Source organism: Suricata suricatta, chromosome 2 (assembly GCF_006229205.1).
Source record: "Suricata suricatta isolate VVHF042 chromosome 2, meerkat_22Aug2017_6uvM2_HiC, whole genome shotgun sequence".
Classification (NCBI taxonomy): domain Eukaryota; kingdom Metazoa; phylum Chordata; class Mammalia; order Carnivora; family Herpestidae; genus Suricata; species Suricata suricatta.
The window spans coordinates 351,044-373,627 of NC_043701.1; the positions used below are offsets into that span (position 1 = coordinate 351,044).

The following is a 22,584-nucleotide window of genomic DNA, read 5'->3' on the forward strand; positions in this document are numbered from 1 at the left end:
AGCGTGGACGTGGCGGGGCTGCTGGCGCAGCTGGCGCGCAGCTTCGCGCTGCTGCTGCCCGTGTACGCGCTGGGCTACCTGGGCCTGAGCTTCAGCTGGGTGCTGCTTGCGCTCGGGCTGCTCGTGTGGTGCCGGAGGAGCCGAGGCCTCAAGGCGACCCGCCTGTGCCGCGCGCTGGCGTTGCTGGAAGACGAGGAGCGCGCCGTGCGTCTGGGGGTGCGCGCCTGCGACCTGCCGGCCTGGGTGAGTGCCGGTCCCCTCCCCGGCCGGGGTCGGGTGCCCGCCAGGACCCCGGCACCGCCCCGCCTGGGGCCACTGGTCCGCCCCGCCCGTCAGTTTCCGCGGACTCCGAGCCCGACCGACGGGGTTGGGGTGTCCCGACCTCCGCCCGGCTCCCCGCCCCCTATACCTGTCAGGCGTCCTCGCCAGTGTCGCCGCTCCCGCCCGTCCAGGCCACTCCAGCCCCCCGGCCCCTTCCGCGCCCCCGACCCCGGCGCCCCCAGCGGCGCGCGGAGCTGCACAGGTGAAGTGCGTGACGCCCTGGAATGTGCGCTCCGGGAGGCGGCGGCGCGGCCCGGGGACCGCGGCCCTGCGGTCCTTCTGGAGAAGCTGGCTTTTTTTCCTCTGGGAACAGTGTCCTTTCCTGATCATATTTGACACAGGGTAGGCAGGGACGGTCCTCCAGGAGGTCTGCTGATGTTAAGATGATTGAAAGTCTGTTTCGGTTTTTCTTCCCCCCCCCCCCCCCCCGAGTAACGTCAGACTCCGCATAGGGTGAATTGGATTCCAGTGTGAATTTGGGAGGGGGAGTCGGGAACTGGTGAACGCGATTCCGACTGTACTGGGAGGGGGGACTCGGGAACTTTTGCGCTAAGAGCAAGAGTCTTGACATTGATTATTTTATTTTTACCTCCGGCAGTTTGTCTGCATAATTTATTTCTGCGGTAAGGGAACTAGTGCAGTGGGTGTCCTCTTTTTCTGGTCACTCCCTGATTCTGCCTGGCCCGTGAGTTGCTGTCACAGTTCAGGCGACAGAAAATGGTGCTTCTTCTTAAATGTTGTTCGCGTGAGGCTCGGTGTAAACTAGGTGTGAGTATGGCCCGCCAGTGAGTGTCAGAAGGGTCGTTTTCCTTTAGAGGAGAGAAGGGCGTGGAGAATGAGCGCTGTTTCCAGTCCTAAGGCACGTGGGGAGTCAGGCACGCAGTGTGTGACCCGAGGCCGGCAGGAGCCCACGGAGACGCGCTGGGGTGACAAACAGCAGTGGCGCAGAGAACCTCATAGTCAGGGAGCTTGGAGATTTCACGTTCTGTCCATACGCCGTGACTCTGTGTCCCCATAATACTGGAGACCCAAAACCGCCGCTTTCAGCTTGAAGCAGGAAAGGCGGGGGGCGTGTGCAAACAAGTCCGTGACCAGGCCTGGAAAGCACTTTGAAATGCAGGACTTGTAAGTGGCGTTTGTGTCTATGTTACACCATAGAGGAGGTCAGAAAGTAGCTAAAAACAGAGTAGGTACGTTTCCAAAACAGTTGGCATGGTCAGGGTTGAAATTCACAAGAATTAATGGTGTTCGGGCAATTGGCTAATACCAAATTTGCTTGTAAAAATCCTTGTGGTATTCACACAAGTTTCACGTAGTAAATGAAGGATGGGACAAATTCCTTTTTATTTTTATTTTTTTAAACAGAATAAAAGTATGATTAGCCAGAGAATCTTTTCTTGGGTTTTTCCTCTTTGTGACTTAATCTGATGAAGCAAGGTGTTCATCTCATAGAAGTATATTTTCTTCATAACTTTTCATTTGTTTATTCCAACGTTGTGTGTATCTCTCTCTCACACACACACATAAACATGTCTGCAGTGCTTAGAAAACTTCTGGATTCACATAAAATTTCACAGTGATCATATGCAAGAAAAGCATTACGAGTGTGGGGTTTGGGGGAGATATTTTAATACAATAAATTGTAATACCCGTTTGTTATTTTCATAATAAAACCAGTGCATCACACTGTCTAGAAGTATGCCTATTATTCCGCCACAGCTAGGAAGCAGATCAACAGTAGAAGAAGCTTTATGTAAGAAAAGTTATGATTTCTATATTAGTAATAATTGGATTTTTACGGTTGTACTTTGGTACTTGGGATTCTGGACTTTGGAGCAGTATCTTGCTTTGAATAGGATATATCTGTACATGTTTTCATGGTGTGTCATTGACAGCTATGATTCATGAGTGGGGCATAGGAAAACATGAACTACTGTGGTACTCACTTCCTAACCTGACTTGTGGGTATGTTCACTGACTGTTTTTATCTGTCAAGTAACAATTTATATTGGATATGGAAAATGAGGTATTACTACTTTGAGAAAAATACATACCATTTGTAATTAAGGATATGAAAAGTGGCTCTCACTTAACATGTGATAATCCTGTAAGACTTTGGTTCTGTAGCTTTTATATAAACCATGTTATTCACTCTTTTTCCCCATAAAAAGGGGAAAGTTTGGGTCGATAGATTGTAGATTGGCCTTTTTTCATGCTGGTGGGTGTCCACCCTGTGTTAATTGTGCCCTATGAAATTAGACTACAGGTGAGGAATATTCTTGGAGAGACTTTAGAGTTGAATAAAGACAATTTTCCACTGCTGTTTTTATTTCTTTGAAATAAATGAGCCACCCAGGCACCCCTGAATTGTACACATTAAATGAGCAAATAATAGTGTGCCACACTTGGGGCATTCTGTTATACTTGTGGCACCTTGGTGGGGTGAAGTCCGCCCCTTTCCTGCTCTTACTGTAAGCTGCCAATAAACGCTGATTGTATGACTGCAAATAAAGAGAAACCCTAGGGCGCCTGGGTGGTTCAGTCAGTTAAGGGTCCAACTTCCACTCAGGTCATAATCTCACAGTTCCTGCGTTCAAGCCCCACATCGGGCTCACTTCTGACAGCTCAGAGCCTGGAGCTGCTTGGGATTCTCTGTCTCCTTCTCTCTCAAAAGTAAATAAAAGTTTAATTTTTTTTTTTAAACGAGAGAGACCAAAACCTATCATATACAGTACTACTTACTTCTTTGGACACTTGATCTTTTATTACTCTTAGGCTTTCATGATTAAGATTTAAAGCACCCCAGCTTCCTTGTTAGGCTGTTCTATACTCTTGTGACTTGTGTACAAGCCTTTTGGGGGAGGAGAGCTTTCTTCTTCCCATAGTTCTGAGAAGTCCACAATTGATCTCTAGCCAGAGCTGAATACATATAGGCTAAGAATCAAACGAACAAGAAAAAAGAAGACACTTTGGTCTCATGCGAAGGAACGGCAAATATTTTTTATTCTCAGTGTTAATCCTTGACTTTAATGAAATCTGATGAAGATTTGTAACAGAACCTAGTCCATGTAGCTAAATCAGGAACAACAGCTGAGCTGTTTTAAACTGTGGTTGCGACCTTAGCACTTAGATTCTGGAGTGAATATGTGCTTTGGAAAGAGGTTAGAGCCCTCCTCATGGCTGTGCCGGGGGTGCGGATGCTGCTTTGGGTTTTTTAATTGATCCTGGCACTGCTGCTGTGTTCACAGAGGAGGACTGTGCACACTGCCGAGCTCCGAGTACCCGGACTAAATGCTTCGTTAAGTAGAACAGAATGCCCCAAGTGTGGCACACATAAAGCGCTAATATCTTTTTTTAGTTTAAGCTGGGGCGCCTGGGTGGCTCAGTAGGTTAAGCGGCTGACTTCGTTTCAGGTCATGATCTCATGGTTCGTGAGTTCAAGCCCCATGTCAGGCTCATTGCTGACAGCTTGGAGCCTGGAGCCTTTTTCAGATTCTTTCTCTGTCCCTCCTCCACTCATCCTCTGTCTCTCTCTCTCTCTCTCTCAAAAAGAAATGAACATTAAAAAAAACACACACAAAAAAAAACTAAAAAATGGATTTAAATTTAAGGTATATATTCATCAATTTGTATGCTCTGGTTTTAATAATACTTCTGATTTAGATTAATATTAATCTCATTTACATTTTGAGATGGGAGAATATAGAACTAGGACTGAAATGTAAATAAATATAGGAATTAGAAATATATGGTGTATATTAATGTTATGTTAAATGTGCTTGTAAAATATAGATCTGCAAAGAACCAATTTTGAAAAAAACTATAGTGTTCTTGTTAGGCCGAGTGAATCTGTCTTTTCTGGAGGTTTTCATGATCTCTACATTGGTTACAACATTTAACTTTGAATAATATCAGACATTGTGAGTATGCTAAAAACCATTGAAATTGTACACTTCAAATATTTTTATTTTTGAGAGATTGTGAGTGGGAGAGGGGGACAGAGAATCCTGCGCGGCTCCACACTGATAGCAGCAAGCCCAATTTGGGGCTTGAACCCACGAACTGTAAGCTGAAGGCATGACCTGAGCCGAAGGCAGGCGCTCAACTGACTGAGCCACCTAGGCACCCCTGCATTGTACACTTTAAATGAGCAAATTGTAGTGAGGAAGACACTTGTTGGGATGAGCACTGGGTGCTGTATGTAAGTGAATTTGACAATAAATTATATTTAAAAAATAAATGAGTGAATTGTATTGACGTGGTTTTGGAGTGATGGGGAAAGGGGTCTGGAGCTGATGGCGAAGAAAGAATTCTTGAAATGTGTTTGGTATTCAAAGGTGGGGGATTGTTTTGTTTTGTTTTGTTTTGTTTTGTTTTGTTTTGTTTTAAAGCACAGAGACGGGACCTCTGGGCAGAAAGAGCTACACTGGGGTTATAAAGATGACTGATTGGGAGGGGGTTAGGGATAGTGTAAGTCTCTAAGGTATTTTGGAAACCAGGTTTTCAGGACCTTGAGGGGCTAGTTGCTGTTAGGAAAAGGTCATTTATTACAGTTGGTAAAAACTCAGTCATGAAACCCTTCAGATGTATATCAGTGGGCGTGTGAGCTTGGAGGAGGATTGCCAACATATATCTTGGGGAATGGGGGAGGTATGTAGATGAAGGTTCTAAAGGAATTTTCCTATGTTAAAGTAGACTTACAGGATCATGGGAAGTCAGGCTAACATAGCCTTTTGCCCTTAGTAAAGTGTCATCATTGAATTCTTAATTTTTCATTTGCCTTTCTTTCCCATATCAGCATGGTATGTACATTATATCTTAACAGTGCTTATTAAGAAGTATTAGGGGCACCTGGGTGGCTCAGTCCGTTGAGCATCTGGCTCTTGATTTCTCCTCACTTCATGATCCCAGGGTTGTGGGATCCCCGAGTCAGGCTGTGCACTGAGCGTGGAGCCTGCTTAAGATTCTCCCTTTGTCCCTCTCCTGCTCTCTCTTGTGGACACACTGTCTCTCTCTAAAATGAAAAAATAGGGATGTCTCCGTGGCTCAGTCAGTTGAGTGTCTGACTTTGGCTCAGGTCGTAATCTCACAGTTTATGGGTTCAAGCCCCTGTTTGGATTTTTTGCATTGCTGGTGGTGTAGAGCCTACTTAGGATTCTCTTTCTCCCTCTCTCCCTCCCTCCCCTGTTCACATGCTCTCTCAAGATAAACTTTAAAAAGTAAAAATTTTTGAAAAGTATTATAAACATTGAGTTTTTTTTTAAATACACGAGAAAGAAAATTAGTTACAACACAAAATAAGCCATACATATGTCCTTGCTTACAGAATTCCAGCTAAAACTGTTGTGACTTTTCATTTTATTCACTTTTTTATTTTAAGTCTGGTATAGTGTTATATAAAACAGTTTCAGGTGTACAAAATAGTGTAAAACTTTTATCGGCTTTAAAAATTATTGTTCCAACTTAAATTTGGAGGCATTTATATTTAAGAGAACATTTAATGAAAAGTGTGGGCTTATGAATGAAAACTAAGGTAAATATTTTTACCTTGATTTTAATGTTACTGTAAGTGTTGATACCATAATGGCTAAATAAATTCTAAATGAATGACATAGAAACCATGCTTCAAAGATATAAATAGCTTAAATGTATATTTTTCTGTGAGTTATTCTAAATTCTTTGATTCAACGTATTGATACATAATTATGTTATGGATAAGACTTTAAGGTATAGAATATAATGGTTTGTTGTATATTAGATTCATTTCATCATAGCATCATGATACTATGAATACATTTTAGAATGTATTTTTTGTAGTGTTTTGCATTTTATTATATTTTGCTAAACCATTCTCTTTTTTAGTTTCCATGACACAGTGCTGCCTCAGATGAATCTCTTTATCCATTTAAAGATCCGGGGGTGCTTGGGTGGCTCAATCGGTTGGACTTCCGACTTTCAGCTCAGGTCATGATTTCACAGTTTGTGAGTCGAGCCCATGTCGACCTCAGTGCAGACAGCTTGGAGCCTGGAGCCTGTTTCAGATTCTGTGTCTTCCTCTCTTCTCTGCCCCTTCCCTGCTTACACTGTCTCTATCTCAAGAATAAAAACGTTAAAAAAGTTTTTAAAGATCTGAGGACCGATTATATGCAGAAGTATAAAAGGTCAATCTGGCTTTATGTGTGTGCTGTCTTTCCGGTAGATGGAAGGCCGGACGTGATGGCCTCAGTGCCATGGTGGTCAGAACAGAGGATGGTTAGCGGTGAGGGGGTACATGTAGACATATTTATGGATATTTCAGAATAGAAGGGCATGGTATTATATTCTGTGGGAACAGCAAGATGAACGTGCACAAATGGGAAAGCAGGCATATCTTGTGGTGGGAACATCAGAGCCCACCTGGACTGTGTCATCTGGAGGGAGCTGTATGGGAAGGCGATAGAAGGCACTAGTGACTCATCACTCACAGGGAGCCTGCGCTAGGCATAAATATAAATACTCCTCTTGAGACTCAGTGTTTTGGCATTGGAGGAAGGGGAGATTGTGAGGTATTCAGAATTAAGCTTATGAAATCATAAAATGGAAGCTCTTGTGCAGTGAGTGGTCTGGAATTCTCTTCTTTCAGCTGCCGGAAAAACAAGCCAAGATTATTGCTGGTTTGTTGTGCTTTTTACTTGGAGGCTGGAAGTACCCGCCCACCTTCCCTTAAATAGACCATTCTCTTTTAATGATCATATTGTGCTTAAATACTGAGTCACCTTGTGTTATTTTGGAGTTGGGTGGGGCACAGTTCTTAGAAAAACAGTATGAGGGGGGTTCTTTTGTGTGCCATCATTTTTTCATTAAGCATGTTTTCTTTGTGACTTTTCTTGTGCTCTTTCTCCCTGTCACTGACTTTTCTTCATTTATTTTTCTTGTATTAATAAGTCCTATTTTTTGAAGAAGCTATTTATTTTTGTGAATTTTTCGTAGAGATTACATTTTAAGGAAGTAGCTCGATTTATGCTTGGGGATTAGAAATGAGCCTTTATGCATTCATTTATTAACTTAACCAACACTTACTAGCATTTGCTACATTCTGGGTCTCCTGCTAGGTACCGGAGACTAACATGAGTTAGATGGGTCTTAAAAACTCAAGAATTTACTAGTTGGTAAGAATACAGATCCATATGTGATTCTAGTTTTAGTCTTAGTATGCATTTGTAGGGTTTTTTTAAAAATTATTTTCTTTTTTATGGTTTTTATTTATTTTTGAGAGACAGAGAGAGACAGTGCGAGCAGGGAGGGTCAGAGAGAGGGAGATACAGAATCCAAAGCAGGCTCCAGGCTTTGAGCTAGCTGTCAGCACAGAACCCGACACGGGGCTCGAACCCACAAACTGTGAGATCATGACCTGAGCAGAAATTAGGAGTTGGACACTCAGCCAGGTGCCTCTCTTACCTGTTTTTAAGTGTGAATACAGTTAATGTTTTTCTTTATTTCTCATAAACATAGAGTCTTTCTAATCTGAAATGTAGAACATTTCAAGCTTTGGAGAAGAGTAGGAAGGAAAAAGTCACCTCCATCCTGCTAACTAGTGAGGACCGTTACTAACTTCTTGATGATTTTCTGAATCTCTGTATGGATATACGTGTATGTGTTGTATCCTTCGTTGAGCATAACATTGCAGGTATTATGTCATTATTCGAAATATGACTTTGGTTATTGCAATGTTACCTATTTTATGGGGATGCTGTGTTTTATTTAGATATTTGGTAACCAGAGTCCAAAAGCAAGATTGTTAGATATTATATGGTGAGAAAATAAAACTGGATTTTCAGGTGTATTGAATTCTCTGCTCTTTTCAGATTCTTCGCTTGAGCTATTTATCAGATATGTTCCAGGATACATGAACTATTTTTGAATTCAGGAGAGTAGCATGATAATTTTATAGACAGAAGTCTCACTTTGGAGGACAGGTGTTTATTTTTGAATGATGTTGATGTTCAAGTGCACAGGTGCTTCATCCAGATCCCCTCTTATGTGAATAACCTTCAGAAAGCAAGCATCCCCCCACGGCGTCTCAGCCTAACTAGCTTCTCTCTCCATGCTGGGTAGGGATCGGAAAGGTTGTTAACAGGAGGGATATTTTAAACTCAAGTAGTGGCTTCACGTCGTACAGTGTCATGATGGCTCCTTGGAGATTGCTGAGAAAACCCACTGGTTGTCATTGACTTTGTCACTAGCCATGTGACCGGTGTCAGTCTGGCAGCCCGCGCTTACTGACTGGTGTGTGCCCCTGGCAGATGAGTGGGCAGCTCTTGTGGCACCACTTCCCCCTGTGATGGCATGGTGGCGTAGGTGCACACTCAAGAAGCAGGCTCTGGACCTGGTAGCTGTGGGTTCCCATCTGAGTCCAGTCCCCTCCTGACTGTGCACTTGGGGAAGTCAGTCATACCTTTTAGGACCTAAGTTTCCTCATCACTAGAGAAACATCAAATGAGCCATGAAATGAACCCATGGTGTGGTTATGAGGCTGGAATGGGGAAAGGCCAAGGGCGATGCTGGGCCTGGCAGGCCAGCGGTGCCCTTGAGTTAGTGATCTGAATGACTGATGTCCCCTCTCAGTAGCCCTGGTGTTGCTGCCAGTTTCCTGCTGCTGAATCGCTTCTCTTCCCCACCTTGCCACCTCCTCCCCCACTTCAAGAGGGCACATGAGACCTGGAGTTTCTCTTTGTTTCTGTTTCATTGTGGTTTGTTGGTGTTGTTGCTAGTAGTTTATCTACCTTAATGCTGTGTTATTATTCACACTCAAAAGTGCTGCTTATAATTTCTCTCTTTTTCTGTACGTCCCTAAAATGGTAGCCAAGGAACCTATGTTATTAACACTCATCCCTGCTGCTCCTTCCTTAGATGCTGTCCTGAGGACATGGTTAATTTTCCCTCCTTCCGCAGCTGCCCTGATGCAGTATATACCATGGTTACATTCTAAAGTGTCATCTTGGAAACTCAGTTCTTTCTAGCACTCATTTCCTTCCTCTTGTGAATCAGTGTTGGTTCGTAACAAAAGTGGGGATTTGAAAATGCACTCTTATTTCTGGGTCAGCTGTAATAGTTTATAACCTGTGTTATCTGTGGGGTTGTTTCCTTCGGTTTCCTCCTGGGGGGTGATGTTTTAGGTTTCCCCAAGTAAGGTAGAGCTGTACAAGAGAAGTCCAGCGACTTGAGGAGAACCTTGTCCCATAGACACTGCCCTGGAGTGGGTTGCAGAGCGGTTTTCACTTACGCTGCTTGCATTCTGAGATTCTAGCACCAAATTGCTAGAATTATTGATCTTTGCTTACATATTTGTTAAAGCATTTAGTTAAATCTGCTTTGTGCTGTACTTGGGTGTAGGATAGGACTTTGAAGACAAGGACTTTTTATATTCCGCTATAGCACCTTGCAGAATGCATGTCTGTAGTTTCCTCAGTAAACCTAGTGAATTTTTGGAACAGTGAACTACTGATTCCTTGTTCTATTAGGACTTTCAACACTCAGTTTGTAAATTTTTATATAATGCCCATGTTGCCATTGTACGTTTGAGGTGAATTGCCTATTGAGTTCGTTAATGTATTTCATTTATGCTATAAATATTTAAAAGCCTAGCAGTGAGTACATAAGATCTGGTAAACACTTTCTAAGTTACTCTTTGAGTGGTGGGTTTTTATTTTTATTTATTATCATTTTTTAATTTTTATTTTTTGGGAGAGAGACAGAGTGCCAGCTGGGGAGGGGCACAGAATCTGAAGCAGGCTCCAGGCTCCTAGCTGTCAGTGTGACGACGGGCTTGAACTTGTGGGGCTCCGACTCACGAACCGTGAGATCATGACCTGAGCTGAAGTCAGATGCTTCACCGACTCAGCCACTCAGGTGCCCCTAAGTTTTTAAAAACAGAAACCCAAATGTAATCCAAATCATAAATAACAATGTAATTTCTAGTTATTTTTTTCATGTACATAAAGACCGAGAAATCTATCCAATACCTAGTACAAAGTGTTGATTTTCTGTAATAGCTTGAGTCAGCTTGTGGTTTCACATTGAGGGAAATAAAGGAGTGAACCTTGTTATGCATATGAAGTAGTTTAAAAGGAACTACCCAAGATGACAATTTCCTAGTGAATGGAGCAGGAGTGCAAAGGGTACAGCCATCTTTGCTTGCTGCCTGCACTTGGAGCGCTATAACAAATACTGCAAACTTGGTAGTTTAAAACAACACAAACTTATCTTCCACGAACCTGGAGGCCAGAAGTCTAAAATCAGTTCCTGTGGGCCGAGACGAAGGGTCAGCAGAGCTGTGCTTCCAGTGTCCAGGGCTGTCCTCCTGAGCTCCTGGCCGCCTCTCCGCCTTCAAGCCGGCAGCTCTTTCCATCAGCACATTGCCCTCTTTGTGCCAAAGTGCCTCTCCCTTTTGGAAGGATGCCGTGATTGCATTAGGGCCCACCAGGATTATCCAGGCTGCTCTCCCCAACTCAGGGTTCCGAATTTATCACTTCTGAAAGGCTCCTTTTTTTTTTTTTTTTTTTTGGCCATATAAGGCAACATTCACAGGTTCTAGTGGTTAAGTCATATGTATCTTGGGCGGGGGTGCATTACTGAGCTGACAACACTACCTATGTCTGGATACTTAGGAGCCAAGGTATTAGTGTGGCATATTTGTTACAGTTACTGGAACAATGTTGATTCATTTCTCTAAAGCCCACACTTTTTTTAGGGAGTCACTGCCCTACAAACTCCTGTACCTTAAAAATCTACCTGTTCTCTCCTCCCTCTCCCAAACCCCTGGTGGTTACTGATCTTTTTATTGTCTATAGTTTTGCTTTCTCCAGAATGCCAGGTGGTTGGGATTATATCATATGTGCCTTTTCAGATTGGCTTCTTTCACTTTAGCAGTATGTATTTAAGTTTCCTCCTTGTTTTTCCTGGTTTGACAATTCATATTTTTCTTTTATTTTTATTGCAATAAAATTCAAATAGCAAAATTAACTTTTTAAAAACGTATAATTCGGTGTCATTAAGCTCCTTCACGGTGTTGTGCATCTATCACCTCCGTCTGGTCCCAAAGAATTATCATCACCCTCCCCCTGCCCATGCAGTCGCTAATCTGCTTTTGTCTCTGATTTTCCTGTTCTGAATATTTCATAAAAATGCAATCCTGCAACATGTGACTTTTGTGTCTGGCTTACTTCACTTAGCATAATATTTTCAAGATTTTACCTGCAGTATGTGTCACTTCTTTCTGTGGTGAATAATATTCCATTATATGGACCTGTCACAGTTTGTATATCTATTCATTTGTCATCTTATCCGTAATGAACATTTGGCTTTTTTCTGTCTCTTGGCTATTGTGAATAGTGTTGTGAACATTTGTGTACAAATTTTTATTGGAATACCTGTTTTCAATTTGCAGGGGGAGGGTGTGTACCTAGGAGCGGAATTGCTGGGTTCAACTTGAACTGTCAAATGTTCTACAATAGTGGGATATTTTACAACCTCACTAACAGGGCAGAAAAGTTCCAGTTTCTCTTACATACCTCCCAACACTTGTTTTTTTCTTTAGTCTTTATTCAGCTTTTAACCATCACCAGTGGACACTAACAAAATAAGTTTTTTAAGTAATCTCTATGTCCAACATGGAGCTTGAACTCAAGACTCCCAAGGTAAGATTCACATACTCTGCTGACTGAGCCAGCCAGGTGCCCCACAAACCCTTGTTATTTTTTGTCTTTTTGATTATAGCCTTCCTGGTAGGTGTGAAGTATCGCATTGTGGGCTGGTTTGCATTTCCACATTAACTAACTCTTCCCAACTCCACATTTAGTGAGTTTATTTAGTAGCCTAAAATTGGCCATTGTGGGAATATTTACATCCCAAAGTCGGCCACCTCAGAACTGGTTGTAAATGTGTACAGTATATCACAGCTCTGAATGAGGTTCCTCTCCTCCAGAGGGGGTTCCCCCTCCCCTCTAGGGCAGAATGGGAACAGATCACCTTAATCTAGTAAGGTTCTGAGTTTCCCTAGACAGGGAAAGCTCTGTCTAGTCTGTTCTCACTCACTCGGGCTGAAAAACTAGCAGTGTTGACTAAGTCTCTCCACATTGTGCCTTTTCAGTATGAGGAGCCTGCCGAAAGCTCTCTTTTTGCTCGTTAGAGGCTAGCTCTGAGTAGCTTAAGAATTTGGCAGATACCTCAAGGGTGAAACTGTAAGAGTAAAGCTCACTTTTCTTTCCTGAGGATCTTGGATCCTGGAGTCCTGTTGCTTAGCTGATCCAGCTCTCCAGTTCTTGTGTCTCTGGTCTTGTGAGATTTCCATGAACTCTGGCTTCTCTGCTTCTCAGACACTTTCTCAACCTTTGTTCCACATCCCTGGGGGAAAACAGCCTCAGAAGGTCAACTTACCACTGTAGTGCCTTCTGCCCTGTGTTTTAGCCCCTCTGGGCCTTCATGCTTGGCAGATTTCCAGTACCTTCTGGCAGATATGTGCATGTATGAGAGCGTGAGCATGTGTGCAAGAGCGTGTTCCATCTGGCTTTTCTTTTTCTTTTTTTTTTAATGTTTTATTTATTTTTGATACAGGAGAGACAGAGCATGAGAGGAGGAGGGGCAGAGAGAGAGAAGGAGACACAGAACTGGAAGCAGGCTCCAAGCTCTGAGCTAGCTGTCAGCACAGAGCCTGACGCGGGGCTCGAACCCACGAACGTGAGATCTGACCTGAGCCGAAGTCAGAGGCTTAACCGACTGAGCCACCCAGGCGCCCCCCCATCTGGCTTTTCTAATAGCTCTCAGAATTGGTCTGCTGCTGGTTAGCTTTTTTTTTTTTTTAACATCTATTTTTGAGAGGCAGAGCATGAGCAGAGGAGGGGCAGAGAGAGAGGGAGATAGAGAATCTGAAGCAAGCTCCAGGCTCTGAGCTGTTTGTCAGCCCAGAGCCCCATGAGGGGCTCGAATCACAAACTGTGAGATCATGACCTGAGTTGAAGTTGGACACTAAACCAACTGAGCCACCCAGGTGCCCCTGGTTCACTTTAAGCTAACATTATTTATAGGGATAACTACATTTGTGAACTCCTCATATATTGATTTCTCTGTAAAATGTAGAAGGAAAATATTTTCTGTTGAGTGTGATTTGGAAGGGGGACGGGAAGATAGATTAGGCAGAAAGGGATTAGGTGTCAAGTTTTGTTTGTTTTATTTCAAAATGTATCCTTAGGTGAATACTTTAAATTTATATGGGTTTCATAGTACTCCCCCCCCAAGTTTTTATTTAAATTCCAGTTAACATGCAGTGTAATATTAGTATAAGTTGTGGAATTTAGTGATTCTACGCTTCCGTACAACACCCAGTGCTCATCACAACCAGTGCCCTCTGGAATGCCCACCCCCCACCCATCTCACTCTGGCAACCATCACTTTGTTCTCCAGAGTGAAGAGTCTGTTACTTGGTTTTCCTGTCTTCCCACCTACGTTTGTTTTTCTTAAATTCCACATGTAAATGAAATTATACGGTATTTGTCTTTTTCTAACTGACTTATGTCACCTAGCATAATAACTGTATCGCTCCATCTGTGTTGTTGTAAATGGCAAGATTAGATACTATTTTGATGGCTAAGTATTACATTGTGTATATGTGTATATATATTATAAATATATACCTTATAATATATATGCAATATATGCATTTATATACCACATCTTTATCCATTCATCAGTCAGTGGACAGTTGGGGTCTTTCCATAATTTGGCTATTGTTGCTAATGCTGCTAAAAATATAGAGGTGCATGTATCTCTTCAAATCAGTGTTTTGTATCTTTTGGGTAAATACCCAGTAGTGCTCTTGCTGGAGCATAGTATAGTTCTATTTTTAACTTTTTGAGGAGCCTCCATACTGTTTCCCAGAGTCCCTGCACCAGTTTGCATTCCCACCAACAGTGTAAAACGGTTTCCCTTTCTCCTCATCCTCACCAACACCTGTTGTTTCTTGTGTTGTTAATTTTAGCCATTTTGGCAGGGGTGCGGTGGTACGTCATTGTGGGTTTGATTTGTATTTGCCTGATGGTGAGTGATGTTGAGCATCTTTTCATGTGTCTTTTGGTCATCTGGATGTTGTCTCTGGAAAAATATGTATTCATGTTTTCTGCCCATTTTAAAAATTGATTATTTGTTTTTTGGGTATTGAGTTTTGTAAGTTCTTTAAATATTCTGGATACTAAATGGTACTGTTTTGATTTTTATTTTAAGTAGTCTCCATGCCCAACATGGCGCTTGAACTCATACCCCTGAGGTCAGGAGTCGCATGCTCTGCCGATTGAGCCATCCAGGCACCCTGACATGGCACCTTTTTAAATGAAAGTACTGTTACCATTAGCACCAGGTATGAGGCTATTTGTAAATTTTAAGCAGTAGAGCGTGAAGTAAACCACTGTAGAAAAATTCTAGTTTGGGCTTCACTTACTTCACCTATGAGATGGCATCTGGCAAGTTCGGTAATTTGGGAAGTACCTGATAAATGTGGCCATTTAGTGAATTTATGTTTTTATGAGGCATGAGCACTGTTTCATTTATTTTACATTTTATAGTTTCGGAAGAAGAACAGGCTAGAGATGGTGGGAATTTTAATGGATTGTAAAACTCTCACAAGAGCATCATTTCTGTGTCGGGAAGGGTGGGGAGTCTGGCTGCCCCACAGAACACTGTGGCCCGCGCTGCCTCGGGGGAGCTTGCCTGGTGTGGACTCAGAGGCCAGTCCTCTGCGGGTCCCCACTCTGTGGCTGCTGGCCAGCACCTACCCGATGGGGTCAGATCCTTCACCTGCGGAGTGGTGAGGAGGCACAGTGATTGATCTGCCAGGCCCCTGCAAGCTCTTAAAAACAAAACAAAAAATGAACCAGGAGCCGGGGATGCAAGTGCAGGAGAAAAAGGGTGAAGGACTGAGGGGTGAGAGATGAGGGAGTGAAATTGTGAGGGACTGGAGGGATGAGGCAGCGAGGAGCTGGAGGAGTACCGAGGTGAGGGAGTGAAAAGATGAGGGAGTGAGGAGGGGAGGGAGTAGAAGAATAGCGTTTTCTGGGGAAATATAAGCACTGGTTAAATATACAGCATATCATGCAGTAAAAATTTATGTATCTTTATGGCCTCACTGAATATTTTGGTTCTGATATATGTACAAGTTTAAGTACAAAAATAATTTGGTCCCCATAATGGCAAACCTCCGTATGTCCCTCCTTCACCAGCCATTGAAGCAGGTGCTGTATAAGGGCCAGTAGATCACTAATGTGTCCAAGTTTGTCAGTTAATCCTCCAACACGGGGCCCTCAGGCTACTAACTCATCTCTAGGACTCTGGAGTTATTTACTTGGTTTTGATATTCTTTTGGGAAATATCTGAGTAAAATAAATGAAGTGTGGTAACACAGTATGTATTTTAGGGAATGGCATATTTGTTTCTCTTATTTTTTGACAGCTGTATTTGGGATACAATTCATTGTTTTTCAGTAGAGCAAGGTATTGTAGAACATCACCAATATCTAATTTTAGAATGATTTTGTCCTCTCTCCAACTCTTGCCCACAAACACTCCTACCTATTCCCTCCACATTTTCACTCTAGCCCTAGGCAACCACCAGTCCAGTTTTGTCTCTGTGGACCTGCCGTTCTGGACAGCCCGTGTAAATAGAGTCAGGTAGTGTGTGGGTATTGTGACTTCGATGATAGAGAGGTAGGTAGATGGTAGAAAGTGAGAGAGGTGATAGGTGATTGATAGATAAATAGTAGGAACCATATCCACTTCCTGGTTTTGAGGGCGCACTATAGTTGTATAGAATACACCCATTGGGGAAACTGGGTGAAGTACACACAGAGCCTTTTGGTGCTTTTTGCAATGTCTATAATACTCCACAAGAAGAGAAATTCTTGAAGGTGATCTTAGCATCTAGTTATTGTTTCTGTATATAGTTACACATAAATAGTGAAAGTGATCTAATTATCATTCCTGTATGTAGTGATGCACATATATATAGTGAATAAACTAGTGGGTTTTCTAGGGCGAGTTGGGGGGAATCCAGGATTTGGTCTCGAGATGTACAAAAGGGCGTGCCTTGGTGGCTCAGTTAGGCGTCCAACTCTTGATTTCAGCTCAGATCTTGAGGTCACAGTTTGTGAGTTTGAGCCATGTGTCAGGCTCTGTGCTGAGTGTGGAGGCTGCTTGAGAGTTGTCTCGCTGCTCCTGTCAGCCAGCCCCCACTCGGCACGCGCAGACACGCACTCTCTCTCTCTCTCTCAAAAAAAAAATATAAAAATTTTTGTGATTTTTTTTTTTTTTCCCCCTGAGATTCCCTGTCATTAGCCTCTTGGGTGGAAAAGAAAGAAGGAAAAGAGTAAGACAGGATGTTTCTCCCTGGGATACCACTGTAACACCAAATTGAAGGTTGGGGGGGCATGTTGTTGGGATTTTTTTTAGTTATTCCTGTATTGGACAATCACAGTTAATGACAAACAGGCATAATGGAGGATGTATCAGAATCTTGGTTTCAAGCATCCAGTAAAAATATTATATTTAGGAAAAAAGCCCTAATGTTTTCAAGTGCCTAATTATGGTTCTTAACTGCATAGTAATAAAGGAATAAAAAGAGAAAATGAGTAGATTTGGGGTTTGTGACTTCATTCTCATAACTCTTCAAATATATACTGTCTGTGTGAGAGAATAAAATTAAGCTCTTAGAAATATATAAACCTGTTTCTTGAAAATGAGAAATTCATAATTAATTTTCAAACATGAAGTGACTTCTGAGTCTGTGTAGATGTTTGGTATTCCTGTCAGTTCTCTACTAAGGGGGTTTTTAACTCTGACTTCCCAGAGTCCTATAGTTTCTTCTTGTTGGTTTTTTCTTTTTTTTTGTTTCTTTTTTTGAGAGAGAGAGAGAGAGTGAGCGAGCAAGAGCAGCAGGGGACGGGCAGACAGAGAGGGAGACACAGGATCTGAAGCAGGCTCCAGGCTCTGAGCTGTCAGCACAGAACTGAACGCAGGGCTCAAACTCCTGAACCGTGAGATTGTGACCTGAGCCAAAGTCAGATGTTTAACCAACTGAGCCACCCAGGTGTCCCCCTTTCTTTCTAAAATTGTAGAACAAAACTGGATTGATTCCACATGATATATAAAACATGTGCAATTAATTCAGTGCTACAGTTAACATATCTATCTTCTGGTCCATTTCAGTCAAAACATAAGCATATAAATCTGAATAGTAGCATTTGATTAGAATTTAAAAGCAAAAGCAACCAGATTGTCTTAAATGTTTAGTGAAGGAGATGGTAAGACATATTTCCTATTCTTAGACTCATTTTAATTTGCAAAATTGATGTAATTTGTGCCAGAACCTCAACTCTGAATCAAGATTATCACATAATTTGTATGACTTTTCTTGAGCAGTTGAAGAATGTCTAAATGACTTTGAATTTTATTGAAATATGCTTCAAGTCTTTGGAAAATATCCACAGACCTGCATCTTACCTGTAAGGCATAAAAAAATTTAAGAAATGGATGAATGAATAGTACATTCAGCATGGCATATATACTTTATGAAACTGCAGAAGACCTCATAGTAAAATTCCTTTAAAGTACATATTCTTTTAGTGAATTAGAAATAAGAATTGGTTTTCAAATAATTTAGACAACTTGAATTTAGAAGATGTATGGAGATAAACCTAGCTTTTTAGTTTTGGGTTTTTTAATTTTTTTTTTTTATTTTACTTACATTCCTTTGTTAACATTTATTTATTATTGAGAAACAGAGAGAGACAGAGCATGAGCATGGGAGGGGCAGAGAGAGGGGGAGACACAGAATCTGAAGCAGGCTTCAGGCTCTGAGCTGCTAGCACAGAGTCCGATGCAGGGCTGGAACCCACAGGCAGTGAGATCATGACCTGAGTTGAAGTTCGATGCTCAACCCACTGAGCCACCCAGGCATCCCGGTTTTGTTTTGTCTTTTTAATGTTTATTTTTGAGACAGAGATGGAGTGTGAGCGGGGGAGAGGTAGAGAGAGAGGGAGACACAGAATCTGAAGGAGGTTCCAGGCTCCGAGCTGTCAACACAGAGCCTGACTTGGAGCTCGAACTCACGAACTGTAAGATCATGACCTGAGCTGAAGTCAGATGCTTAACTGACTGAGCCACGTAGGCCGCCCTAGTTTTTATTTTAATGTTTCCTGATCTACAAAAATAGGTAGTGGTCATTCACATAACAAAGACTAATGGATTATTGAAGATAAACATGCTCTAAAGAAACATTTGTCAGCAGTGTATGTAAATACTTCCCCTGTCTGTCAGTACTTGAGCCGGAAGAATCTCAAGACCATGCAGCTGAGGTTTGGTCCACGCTGTGGCTCTCCACGGAGTTTCAGCCAGCCTTCCTTTGGTCCACAGACAGCTCTTACTTCCAACTGTTATAGAGTTTGAGACCACAGAAGAAAGCAACAAATATGCCCTGATAGGTTTATAGGTTTAGGCAGTAAAAATTTAAAGGAGTGATCATGCTCACTACCTTTGGCTTCAGGAAACCCTGAGGGAGTATTAATGCTTCTCAGATTCCCTAATGAAATTTCTCGCTAATGTAAAAAGCACCTAGGAGAGAATTTTGGAAATGTTTTCTGATAGGAAAAGGCCTTTAAACAAGTGGATTTTCCAGCATTGTTTCTGTATTTATTGTCTTTGTACTATAGCGTTCTTTTTGATGTATCAAATCTACAGTATTTAAAATCTACCTAAAGCTGACACAAAACCACTGAGAAAAGTACAACGGTGAATTTACTGAATGAGTTAGTTTGACTGGCTACTTTTTATGTAGACTAGAAATAGATAAACCCAGTTATTTTGTGCAATTTCTTTTTACCATCCAAATGAGAAATTTGACCCTACTGTTGACATTTTATTACAGGATTGACAGGTTCTGAGAGAAACCTTCCTCTCTCCTGTTTTTAACCTTGAATACTTTCTTTGTAGAAGTAGCTATTAGGAGAAAGAATCCCAGTATCTTAGAAAAAAATATTAAGATTTCTTGGCTCTGATTTTTCTAATTTGCAGGCATACTGAGCTTCTGGAGAAGGTGGGAGAAGGGCAGATTAGAACTGGGGGCTGTGAGGAAAGATAGAGGTAGTTTTTACAATAACCCTTCTGGAAAATAGGTAAAGAAGTTTATAAAAAGATTGGAGGTGCTAATTTATGTTGGTACCAATTTACATTTGAGTCATTTTCTCACTGGTCAGTTCAACAGCCGCTCTGTCAGAATGCTCTGAACTCCCCCAGATGTTCACCAAGAGGTAATAAGTACGCTGCGAGATATTGAGGACTTCAAGTTGAAAACTTTTGAAATCCTTTCATTTGGAAGTTTTGTCCAATGTCGCTGTTGAGTACTGTCTCTAACCCCTTTTTTCCTCATTGTAATTATATAGTATGAAGAAACTAGGGGGTTTTTTTTCTCTCCAGGTCCTCTCTACTTTATCTCAGCAGGCCATTCATGCGTTACTGGCTGTGTCTGCCAGGATAGGGTTGCGCTGCATAGAGATTGTAAATGCACACTTGATCCAAGTACAGGACAGTGAGGACAGTTTCTGACACTCTCTTGCATTGCGTTCCACACTTGTGCCTTCATTGATAGGAGTTCCAAATCCAAGTCATTCTGTACATTGGAACCTTGGACTCTCTTTGGTTGATTTGTATGTTAACTAGATCTTTTCTGGGTAATTTTAACTTGCTGCAAGGTTTTTTCCACTTGCATTGATTTTAAGATTATAATCAGTATGCAGACAAAACAATAGTGAACATTTGAAGATTTTTAGTTAGTATCTCTCCATCTCATGAGCTCTTTGAATGCAGGTCAAGTCTGTTTAAGTAAGCCTGCAGTATACTTTGAGGGAAAGGTATTGATTGCGTAAAAGGTGTTGATTGCTTAAAAAGATTTCCTGAAAACAGAGTTTCTCTTGTGATATTGTGAATAAAGTACAGGCATCTCCTGTTTTCTTAGAACCTGTGGTTCTGTTCTATTCTTGTCTCATTTGTTCTTGGTTTTTGAAGTATAAGTGTTAATTTTAGATAAGAAAATAAAACTCCTGCTTAGGTCTTTTCAATTTGTAGACTTACATAGAACTCATCGTGTGGTGCAAGAAGGCTGGTGTATTTGGATTGCCACCGGGTGGGTGATTCTCACTCTGTTGTGCTGGGTGCTGGTAAGGTTGGGCTTGCTTGAGTTTGTGCTGAGTGGGACCTCCCCCAGGACCGTAGGCACACTCTGAACAGCTGTACCAAATGGATTAAATTCCTTTTCCCTTTCCCACAAGCTAGTGAAAGAATTTTTTCACTGGAACCAGTCACTGCTCCAAGTAAGAATTTGTATTGGGTGTGGTTTTGCTTTTGTTTTTTGTTTGTTTGTTTTTGAGATAGTGCCTAAGGACTGTGCAGAAATGAGGGAACCTCAAATCCTTCTTGGGATGAGAAAGAATGTGAATAAATGAATTCGATTAACTTAATTGGCCAGTTTATTATTGGAAGTTTAATGATGTTTGGTTTCCAAAATAACCATTCATTTATCTGTTTTTGTTTTTTAGTGTTTATGTAGAGAGAGAGAGAGAGAGAGAGAGAGAGAGAGAGCGCGCGTATGTGCACTACTTGGGGAGGGGCGGAGAGAGAGTTGGGGAGAGGGAGAACCCTGAGCTGGCCCTGTGCTTTCAGGACAGAACCCAGCACAGGGCTCCGTCTCACACACTGTGAGATCTTGACCTGAGCCAGAATCAAGAGTTGATACTTACCTGAGCCACCCAGGTGCTCCTGTTTATCTTTTGAATTTTACTTAAAAATATTAAGTCAGTCATGCTTCTGGTGTAATAGATATGTAATAGATATCTTCATATTTTCCCAGATGTCGATGACCTTATTCTAGATTTTTTAAAAATAAACGAAGGCATGAGCAGCATATCTACTTCATATTTCAGTGTTGCTGACGCGAGTGGAATTTAAAAGGACTCCCCACACTCTGTTGTGCTTCTGTAGAGTTGAGGTACTCAGTCCTCTGCGGGCACTGGACTGAGCGGTCAAGTCCCACCCAAGTGCTAAGTATTAATGTTGTCTTCGAGGGGAGTGCTGTTTGAAGAAGAAGAACGGTCCTTTTATTTAACTTCAAGCATTAGCCCATATTATGTTTTTAATGTTCAAAATGGGGGAAATGATTTGATTAGAAAACTTCAGGTGTGCTCCAGCCAGCTGCACCCCTTATGCTTCAGCAGGTGTGACAAGGAGGACCTTCACACCCTCAGGTTTGGGTCTCCTCCCTCTGGCCTGTTCCCCTGCTTTTGAACAAACCAGTCATCCTCCGCGGGTCTGTTTCACGGTGTGGTAGACGGAGCCGCTCCATGTTCGAAGTGCGCTGAAGGCTGGGTAAGATGGCGGCCGGTAGAGTTCCTGGCACACAGTTAATGTTCTGTCTTTGTAGATTTGGTTTAATTTTTTTAAGCAAAACAACTTTGGTAATATCAACATTAATCTAAAATATGCTTTTGTTCTTTTTAAAAGGTAAGATTAAAAAGAGGTTTCTTGGGTAGTGTCAAATTTTAAATATAATCAAAACTTAAGTAATCATACAATGATTGTGTCTAGTTTGTAGAGAATATAAATAATAAATATGAAAACTTGATTTAAAAAAAATTAATGTTTTTAATTTATTTTTCGAGACAGAGAGAGACAGTGCCAGCAGGGGAGGGTCAGAGAGAGAGGGAGGTTCAGAATCGGAAGCAGGCTGCAGGCTCTGAACTAGCTGTCAGCACAGAGCCTGCCATGGGGCTCAAACCCACGAACGGTGAGATCATGACCTGAGCCGAAGCTGGACGCTTAACCGACTAAGCCACCTAGGTGCCCCTGAAAACTTGTTTTTAATTCTACTTATATAAAGCAGATTTACGGGGTTTTTTGTGCTTTTTTTTTTAAGTTCAAAGATAAGGTTTGAAACCAAATGATACATGTTCGTGGATTACTCTGATTTAGGGATGTGTTTTCTATTTTCTCTATATATCCCAATTTTTATCTTCGATGTTTTTGCTACTTTAAATTTCTGTTTCGTAGAACATAAGCAAATGTTTATGAATATGTATTAGTGAGCAGATTTTTTTGACTTAGTAAATAGAATTACAATTTGGTAACAGACTTCCTTCAATTTTGATATATTTTTCTTTGGCATTTGAAATAATCCCTTAGAAATGAAAAACCTCAG

General features: G+C 41.8%; 1 protein-coding gene across 1 annotated transcript in view; it reads left to right on the top strand.

Annotated features, from left to right (window-relative positions):
- Positions 1 to 22,584, top strand: part of ESYT2 (extended synaptotagmin 2) — an 85,848-nt gene that overhangs the window by 263 nt on the left and 63,001 nt on the right. Inside the window, exon 2 of the mRNA XM_029954218.1 lies at positions 3 to 243. Coding sequence (XP_029810078.1) covers positions 3 to 243 — 241 coding nt within the window. The remainder of the gene's footprint in view (positions 1 to 2; positions 244 to 22,584) is intronic.